This window comes from Vulpes lagopus, chromosome 7 (assembly GCF_018345385.1).
Source record: "Vulpes lagopus strain Blue_001 chromosome 7, ASM1834538v1, whole genome shotgun sequence".
NCBI classification, from domain to species: domain Eukaryota; kingdom Metazoa; phylum Chordata; class Mammalia; order Carnivora; family Canidae; genus Vulpes; species Vulpes lagopus.
The window spans coordinates 11,937,212-11,947,057 of NC_054830.1; the positions used below are offsets into that span (position 1 = coordinate 11,937,212).

The 9,846-nt window shown below is 57.2% G+C and overlaps 1 protein-coding gene across 1 annotated transcript; it reads left to right on the plus strand.

The window, feature by feature from the left end:
• The first annotated feature begins 5,107 nt into the window (after positions 1-5,107).
• KLF2 (Kruppel like factor 2) lies at positions 5,108-7,537 on the plus strand. The gene is made up of 3 exons (XM_041764439.1): positions 5,108-5,285; positions 5,473-6,295; positions 6,851-7,537. Exons 1-3 carry the CDS (start codon positions 5,211-5,213, stop codon positions 7,024-7,026), a joined length of 1,074 nt encoding a protein of 357 aa, XP_041620373.1. The 5' UTR covers positions 5,108-5,210; the 3' UTR covers positions 7,027-7,537.
• Positions 7,538-9,846: the final 2,309 nt, after the last annotated feature.

Here is a 9,846-nt window from a genome sequence, read left to right on the forward strand (position 1 = left end):
GGCTTCTGGGGGTTCCAAGCAATCTTTGGTGTTTCTTGGCTTGTGACTACATTGCTCTGATTTCTGACCCCATCTTCCCAGGGTCATCTCTGTGCTTGTGACTCTGTGTCCTTTCTCCAATAGGGAGACTCATTGGGGCCACTGGGTGGCTCAGTAATTGAGTGTCTGCTCAGATGTGATCCCAAGGTCCTGGGACCCAGTGTCACATCGGGTTCCCTGCAGGGAGCCTGTTTCTCTCTGTGTCTGTTTGTCTGCCTCTCTCTGTGTCTTTCGTGAATAAATAAATAAAATCTTTAAGAAAAAAAGAAAAGGACACTGATCATTAGATGTAGGGCCCATGCTAACCTAGGATAACCTCACCTCAAGGCCCTTCATCACATCTGCAAAGACCCTCTTTCCAAATAAGGTCACATTCACATGCACCAGTGGTGAGGACTCGGACATATTCTTGGGGACGTGTTCAAACCATTAGCTATGGTGACAAGGAGGAGGAGAAACTGTGGACAGGCCTGCAGAAGCACAGAGCCACCCACAGAAGTTCCTCTGAGGAGCTGCAGGAGATCTATCCATTTGTCTGCTTGTTCAACCACCCACTGAATGTTTATTGAGTGCCTACTGTGTGCTAGGCTGGGCCAGGATCCAGACCTGGTTCCCACCTTCCCTGCAGTTCACACACTACTTATGGGCACGACAGGGGGGAAAAAAGCACAACCAGGTGGATAAAATAATGACCACCAGTGAACCAAAGTGCTACACAACAAACAAAAAATGGAATCCGAGAAAAGGAACTACACAGCGTGGGGAGGGCTGTCGTGGGTGGGGTCAGCGGAGCCCACGCTCACCCTGAAATGCACAGATGAGCTCGGATGGCCTTTTCAACAAATAGTCCTGGAACCACTAGGTATTCACATGTCAAAAAAAAAAATTTTTTTTTAACTCATTCATTGAAGCGTAAAATGCAAAACTATAAACCTTCTAGATGATAACATAGGGGAAAATCAGGATGTCCTTGGGGGTTGGTGATTTTTTTAGATACAAGACCAAAGTACAATCCTAAAGGGAAAATGTGATATAATGGCCTTCCTTAAATTGAAAAACTTGTGCTCTACAAAAGGCGCTGTTAGAGACTCAAAAAACAAGCCACAGACTAGGAGAAAATCTTTGCGAATCACCAGTCCGATAAAGGACTGGTGTCCAACATATACAAACAACTCTTAAAACTCTGTAAGAGGGATCCCTGGGTGGTGCAGCCGTTTGGCGCTTGCCTTTGGCCCAGGGTGCGATCCTGGAGACCCGGGATCGAATCCCACATCGGGCTCCCGGTGCATGGAGCCTGCTTCTCCCTCTGCTTATGTCTCTGCCTCTCTCTCTCTCTCTCTCTCTCTGTGACTATCATAAATAAATAAAAATTAAAAAAAAAAACTCTGTAAGAAAACAAACAGTTAAAATCCCGGCCAAAAATCTGAACAGACCCCTCACTGGTGAAGATATGCAGATGGCAAACAAGCAAATGAAAAGATGCTCCACATCCCACGTCATCAGGAGATGCAAATTAAAAACATCAATGAGATACCACTGCACACCTATTAGAACGGCTAAAATACAAAAAACCGACAACGCCAAATGCTGGCGAAGATGCGGAGCAGTGACAACTTCTGTTCATTCACCACTGGTGGGAATACAAATGGTACTACTACTTCGGAGGGCAGTTTGGTGGTCTAAACCCAGTCCTAGCCTACGATCCATCAGTTGTAGCCCTGGGTATACCCAATTAATTTGAAAACATGTCCATGAAAAACCCTACACATGAATGTTTACAGCAGCCATACTCAATATATATTCAATCTGGCAACTATATGGCCAAACACCGAAAGCAGCCAAGATATCCCTCAATAAGTGAATGGATAAACTGAGCTCATCCATACCACGGAATATTTTTTTGTTTGTTTGTTTGTTTTTTCATACCACGGAATATTATTCAGCATTAAAAAAGAAACGAGCTCTCAAGCCACAAAAGACATAGAGGAATCTTAAAACGCACATCGCTAAGTGAAAGGAGTGAGTCTGAAGCTACCTACTGTATGTGCTACGATAGAGATTCTGGAAAAGGCAAAATTGTGGACCTGAACCATGGGTTAGGGGGGAGAGAGGGATGGAGAGGTGGAGCCCAGGGGACTTTAAGGGCAGCAAAACGATTCTGTATGATAGTGTAAGAGTGGATACATGGTGTGTATTTGTCAAAATGCATACAAGGTACTACATCGAGAGTGAACCCTTGTATAAACTGTGGATTTGAGCTAACGACGATGCATCAACATTGGCTCATCAAGTTAAAAAATGAATCATATAATGCCGGGGGAAACTATGTGGCGGGGTACATGGGAACTCTGTATACTTTCTATTCGTGTTTTCTGTAAACCTAACAGCGCCTTAAAAAATTAAGTTCACTGGGCAGCCCCGGTGGCCCAGCGGTTTAGCGCTGCCTTTGGCCAGGGTGTGATCCTGGAGACCCGGGATCGAGTCCTGAGTCGGGCTCCCTGCATGGAGCCTGCTTCTCTCTGCCTGTGTCTCTGCCTCTCTCTCTGTGTGTGTGTGTCTGTCATGAATAAATAAATAAAATAAAATAAATTTTTAAAAAATTAAGTTCACTAGTGAAGAGGATGGGAAGGGAAGATGAGGCGGAGCCAAGCAAATGGGAAGTGAGAGGAAGAAACGCCGGGTAGAGGGCACGGCAAGTACAAAGGCCTGGAGGGGGACCCCTGGGTGGCGCAGAGGTTTGGCGCCTGCCTTTGGCCCAGGGCGCGATCCTGGAGACCCGGGATCGAGTCCCGCGTCGGGCTCCCGGTGCATGGAGCCTGCTTCTCCCTCTGCCTATGTCTCTGCCTCTCTCTCTCTCTCTGTGTGTGTGTGTGACTATCATAAATAAATAAAAATTTTAAAAAAATTAAAAAAAAAAAAAAAAAAAGAACAAAGGCCTGGAGGGCGGCGGGTGCGTGGTGCATTCCAGAACCTGCAAGGAATCCAAGAAGGGAGAAGGCTGAGCTGGAGGGAGCCGTGGGGGCCGTCAGAGGTGGAGGGAAGGAACAGACCATCATACACCTTGGAGACCAAATTCGATTCCCTTCATCTTTCCCTCATTGTCATATGGGGAAACAGAGGCCCAGGAAAAGGCAGTGAGAAAAGCATACAGATGGCTCATCAAACCCGAACCTGCAGAGCTCACCGGATGTCATCAGCTCTTACACACACACACACACACACACACACACACACACGGAGAAACTGCATGACTCTTACAGTACCGCAGTGGGGTAAGGTACCATTATTATCTGTGTTTTACAGATGAAGAAGCAAGCCCAGAGAGCCAAAGCCACCTGCCCAAGGTCACACAGCCAGGGGTCAGTGGCTGAGGCTGACTCTCAAGCATCACGGTGGCAGCGGCAGGAGGGATGTTTGAATTCAGCCCGAGCCTCTAGAGGCCCAGGGAAGCTGCAGAGGACATCCTTGTCCCCTCCAGCCACTGTTCCTGGCACTGGGGCCCCTCTGGATCCCCATCCCCTGATGCATGGGGCTTATCCACATGTGTTTGCCGAATCTACAGTTGGATGAATCACAGCGGGGTGACACACCTCTGAGGTTCCTTCCAGCTGGGAGGGTCCAGGATCACAGACCCCCAAGGGGCCCCCTCGGTCCCTGTGTGGTGCCGAGGCCACCCCCCACACAGTGGCCCTGGGCTGTTGGTGGCCCAGCTGCTGTCAGTGGCAAAGCCCTCCTGGCTCCGAGAAGGCATCCAGGTCAGGAGCTTCGTGTACCCCTCACCACCTCGCCATGGGTGCCTCCAGGCCTGGAACATCCATAGGTTCTGGAATCAAGAGACGGAGCGGGATGCTGGCTCGGTGATACACCACGAGATGCTCTCCCTCTGCACTCACTGGCTCCCTGTTTCTCCAGCTCTGGACTCATACGGCCCTGGCTGAGGTGGGGTTCAAATGCTCATCATCCTCTCCCCCCCCACACACACTTCTCCCTCCCCCCTGTATCTTGCACCCCCTGCTTCACGTTTCCCGAAGGTTCCTATTCCCAGTACGCTTGTTTATTTTACACCTCCTCCTGGAAGCCCCCAAGAGCAGGGGCGTTTGCCTGCCTGCTGGCTGCTGCGCTCCCAGCGCCCTCTCAGGCCCAGCACACAGTAACGACGGCGGTGACAGTCCCTTGCTGGCAGGGCTGCGCTGTGGGTGACCCCAGTGCTATGTTCAAGATGCGGACCAGACAGGCTTGTTCCCGGTCCCCTGCTGCCACCTCCAGCCCCTCCCGCCCAGCGCTGGGTCTGTGCTGGAGTAGAGACTGTCATCCTTGCCTTCAGCCTCTTCACCTACGCAGGTCACCGGGCCTACCAGCCTCTGGAGGACCGGGCCTCAGTTTCCCTGGGGGCTTCCTTGAGGGAGAGCGTCTCAAGGACCCAACACTTGTTGACGTCATCATGCAGAGTTTTTTTCTTTCTTTTCTTTTCTTTTTTTTACAGAGCGATGGGCATATCAGCGGGTCAGGCTTAGTGGGCTCCCTGAGAATGAGGGGCCTGGTCTCCCCTCCCATTACGAACCCTGGGGACCCCGAGCCCCCTCCTCCAGCCAGCGTTCCTGGGCTCTAGCATTCTGGGGACCCCCTTGAAACTACGGGCCAACGTCGCCCACCATCAGGGCGTCCAGGAGCCCCGTGAGGCGCCGGGCGCCGTCCTCCCCGTGCGTCAGCGATCCCCGGGCCCGGATGCCGCCTCCGCTCCAGGGCCCCGGGCAGGCGCGAGCCCGCGGGGCGCCCCGGGGATCCCTGGGCGTCACGCCGCTGTTGTGGGGCGCGTGTTGACGCGTCGCCGGGGAGACGCGCGGGGGCGGGCCCGGCAGGGGGCGCGGCCTGGCGGTGCGCGCGGGGCCGGCGGCGCTGCGCGGAGTCCTGGCGGCCGCAGTGGCCACGGCCGCCGCCGCCCGCCGGCTTATATACCGCGGCTAAATTTAGGCTGCGCCCGGAGCTCGTCCCCATCCGGGACGCGTTTCCGCCGCCGCCGCGTTGGCCCGGCCCCCGCGCGCCGCGCCTATAAGGCTGGGGCGGGCCCGGCCGCCGGCCGCAGAGCGTCCCCGCCCGCCCGCGCCCCGACCAGCCCGGCTCCGGGCAGCCACTCGCCGGCGTCCCGACCCCGTCGGCCCCGGGCCCCAGCCATGGCGCTGAGCGAGCCCATCCTGCCGTCCTTCTCCACTTTCGCCAGCCCGTGCCGCGAGCGTGGCCTGCAGGAGGTGAGGGCGGCAGGGACCTCGGGGGCGGCGGGACCGCGGGCGGCGGGGGCGGCCGGCTCGGGGAAGTAAAGCTCGGGCCGCGGGGGAGTGGACCGCGGGCGCCGGGTAGCAGACCTCAGGCGGCGGGCGGCGACCCCGGGGCCCGCCGCGCGCTCACGCCCGCGCCCTCCCGCTCTGTCACCCGCAGCGCTGGCCGCGCGCAGAGCCCGAGGCGGGCGGCACCGACGACGACCTCAACAGCGTGCTGGATTTCATCCTGTCCATGGGGCTGGACGGCCTCGGCGCCGAGGCCGCCCCCGAGCCGCCGCCGCCGCCCCCGCCGCCTGCGTTCTACTACCCCGAGGCCGGCGCGCCGCCGCCCTACGGCGCCCCCGCGGGCGGCCTGGTGTCCGAGCTGCTGCGGCCCGAGCTGGACGTGCCGCCGGGACCCGCGCTGCACGGCCGCTTCCTGCTGGCGCCCCCCGGCCGCCTGGTGAAGGCCGAGCCCCCCGAGGCGGACGGCGGCGGAGGCTACGGCTGCGCGCCCGGCCTGGCCCGCGGGCCGCGGGGCCTCAAGCGCGAGGGCGCCCCGGGCCCCGCAGCGGCGTGCATGAGAGGCCCCGGGGGCCGCCCGCCGCCGCCGCCCGACACGCCGCCGCTCAGCCCCGACGGGCCCGCGCGCCTGCCCGCGCCCGGTCCGCGCGCGCCCTTCCCGCCGCCCTTCGGCGGCCCCGGCTTCGGAGCGCCCGGCCCCGGCCTGCACTACCCGCCGCCCGCGCCCGCCGCCTTCGGTCTCTTCGACGACGCGGCCGCCGCCGCCGCCGCCGCGGCCCTGGGCTTGGCGCCGCCCGCCGCCCGAGGTCTGCTCACGCCTCCCGCGTCCCCGCTGGAGCTGCTGGAAGCCAAGCCCAAGCGCGGCCGCCGCTCCTGGCCGCGCAAGCGCACCGCCACGCACACCTGCAGCTACGCGGGCTGCGGCAAGACCTACACCAAGAGCTCGCACCTCAAGGCGCACTTGCGCACGCACACAGGTGGGCGGCGAGCGCGGGCGGGGGGGGCCGAGCGGCGCGGGCTTAGGAACCCCTCCCCGAGGGCGTGGCCCTGGAGCCGGGGAGGGGGTCGCACGCTCAGGACTCCCCGGGAGGCGCGGCTCCAGGGGCTGCGCTTAGCACCCTCCCGGGAGCGCGCCTCAGGCTTTGGGAAGAGGGGGTGCGCGCGCCCTGGAAACCTAGGGGGTCGCTGGGTCTCAGAACGCCAGGGAGAGGGTGCAGGCAAGCGGAGGACTCCCGGGGGCGTGGCTCGAGGCGCCAGGGAGTGGGCAGCGCGCCCTTTGCGCGCCCTGGGGGCGAGAATCGGGAAAGCTTGAGAGCGGGGGGCTGGTGCCTGGGATCCCTAGAGGTGCGGAACGTGGGTTCCTCCCCCCCGCACCCGCACCCGCACCCGCACCCGCACCCGCACCGCGCAGCTCGGGGAGCTGGTTAGGACTAGGTTGCGCGCGCCCGATAGCCACAGCCGCGGGGAGCGCGCGCGCGCCGGGCGGCGCGGAGTCCCGGGGAGCCCGCTGACCCCGCTGTCGCCCCCCGCAGGCGAGAAGCCCTACCACTGCAACTGGGACGGCTGCGGCTGGAAGTTCGCGCGCTCCGACGAACTCACGCGCCACTACCGCAAGCACACGGGCCACCGGCCCTTCCAGTGCCACCTCTGCGACCGTGCCTTCTCGCGCTCCGACCACCTGGCGCTGCACATGAAGCGGCACATGTAGCCCGGACGCCCCCCCCGCGCGCGGCCGTGGCGGGTCCCACGCGCCGCGCGCGGCCCCCTCCCAAACTGTGACTGGTATTTATTGGGCCCGGAGGACCGGGCTGGGCACAGCGTGGCCTTTGGGGGGGGCCCTCCCCGCGACGCCAACGCTGCCGCCCGGCCCCCATCAGAGACTGAAGGCCCGGTGGGAGAAGACCGCGATCCTCCTTGACGAGTTCTGTTTTCAAAATGGTGCAATAATTCAGTGTCGTCTTCCCGTCCCCCCATCCCACCGGGTCTACACTAGAGGATCGAGGCTTGATGCCTTGTGAGAAATGCAGCCTTAATTTGTACTGTCTTCGACATTTTTTTTTATAATATTGTACATAGCAACTGTGACATATTGTATTACTGTAAATAAGGAGACAGGTGGGCATTTTGGCTCCCTGGTTCAGTTTTTTAAGACTTTGGTTGTTGTTGTTGGTTTTTTTTTTTTTTTTTTTTTTAATTAAAAAGAAAGTTTTGCATCTTTTGAAAAATCACTGCGCTGGTCTGACTGCTTGGAAGCTGGGGTGTAGGGTGGGACTGGGGACGGGAACCGGCAGCTTGGGTGGAAAGCAGCCCGTAAGAGGTGGGGTGAAGTGTGTCCTGCCCCAGCCAGCACCCTGGCTTGCCAGCTGCAGCACCCAGCTGCCAGGAACCTGTGGGTTTTTCTATAAATTTAAACACTACATTTTAAGACTGAGGGAGAGTTATTTTAAGGTTGTTCCCCGAGCCATAAATTGCCTCTTTTTCCCCTGAGCTGGGGAAAGTGCTGGTCCCACTGACGTGGCCTCCTCTGGGCTGAAAAAAGCTTTACCTCTTTCTGGAAGTTTCTGAGGTTTTAGCCAAAGTTCTGGAGTGTGCAGGCTCGCCCCACGCCTCACACACCTTTATTTTTTTTTCTTTCTTTCTTTAGAAAGGGGCAAAATGCTAATTTTCTGACCTGCTTTGCCTTTTACTAGTCTTGCCTTTTAGCAGGATTTTTTTTTTTTAAAGAGTGAGTTCCCCATCCTGTTAAAAAAAATAAAATAAAATCCATGTTTGAGGGCTATGTATGGTGGGTGCTCTTTCCCAGATGAGAAAATAGGCTCAGAGAGGTAGCTATGGAGTGATGGCGTTAGGATGCAAGCCTGGTCTGTCTGCATCCCGGGGATCCCTGAACCCCACTAGAAGGGATCAGGGGCTTTCTGTTGCTTGCATTGAAGGGCTAGGAGACGCACTCCTGCAGGTGCCCTGGTGTGAGGGAATCACATCAGAGCCCCTGCCTTGGTGGCTGGAGGTGGCCGCTCCAGAAACTCCGCTCGTAAGCTGGGGGAGACCCCTGCACTGCACCCTGAATGTCTCGGTCAGGCAAGGAGGTGCCTCTCCCTGGCAGGTTCCCCCTCATTTTCTCCCTCGTCAAGGGCCCCAGTGGGTAACCATGACTACCAACAATTGCACAAGTTGTTTCCAGAAAGTGAAAATAGCTTGTAAGCAGCGCCTATTTTAAAACACTCTCGCCCCATTGCGACAGAGGCTGGGATTTCCTCCCTCCCTCCATCCTTCCTCCCCCCCAAAGGCAGTCCTGGAAACAGCTGAGAGCGTTGGGTAATCCACAAAAAGCAGAAATGGGAGATGACAATCTGATTCATCTTTCTCGAGTGAATAGCCTGGGCCCAGCGCCGCTGCTGCTGAAGGGCGTGTGAGTGTGTGAGCCGCCCCATACCCACTCTGCGGCTTTTGCAAAAAACCGTTTCAGAGCAGAGCAGGGGCCCCGCCGACCCATGGAAATGCTCTTCTTTGCTCACAGCTGGTTCCGGAGGCCATGAGGATAGAACAAAGACTCACAAAAGATTTTAAAATAACTCTGCGTAGGGTCTCCAGTCTTTCCGGTTGAGCTTAAACTTGCAGGTAAAACCATTTTTCTGGCTTGCTCAAAAAGACCTCCCAGGTTCCCCCGAGGCCTCGGAGTCCGATGAGAGGCCTTTGTAACGGGACCACTGACAACGTTGAGCTCGTTTCCCCGAGCGCCTCCAACTGCTAGAAAGAGGTGCCGTGTGCGCTTCAGCCTCCTCCGCTGATTAATAAGAAAATAACTCTCATCGTTTGTGCTGCCCCTTTCTGAAAACCCAAATGACAATATCCATCATCTTCAGGATGCGTCGTTCTCAACCAGCTGGTCCAGAGACTTTCAGCTGCCACAGCTGGGGGTGGGGGGTGCTGGCATCCGGTGGGGGGAGGTTCGGGGTGCTGTTAAGCAGTTTCTGATGCATATAGCAGCCCCCCCCCCACCCCGCCACCCAGAAGATGCTCCAGCCCCGGATATCATCAGTGCCCCGGGTGGAGGGCACTGCTGATTCCTAAAAGAGCAGCGTTCAATGCTTTGATCATCAAGGACGTGGCCCTGTCCTGGGAGCAAGCGTTGATGGCAGGTGTCACCCAGAGACAAGTATGACTAAAATCTCACTGCTGAGCCCCATCTCGGATCACCGTGAGAACACACAGAACCTGGACACTTTTCCTTTCCATAAAGAAGTCCTGGCATCCATTTGAAAAATAGTAAATACCAAAAAGAAAAACAATTTATCCTGCATTCTACAACCCGATTCCAATCAAAGGTTTTTAGAGGGAGGGATTTCTGTTTAGGTGTTGAATTGCTTTCACATGGTTGTAATGATCAGCATCCCCCCCCCCTTTTTTTTTTCCAAGCAAGATTAAAACCATTTTTTCCATATTTTTCCCTCCATGATGTTTTTATTACCATTTGAAATGGCTGCATAATATTCCATTAGACATGCCAAAAGCTGCTTATGCAAACAAG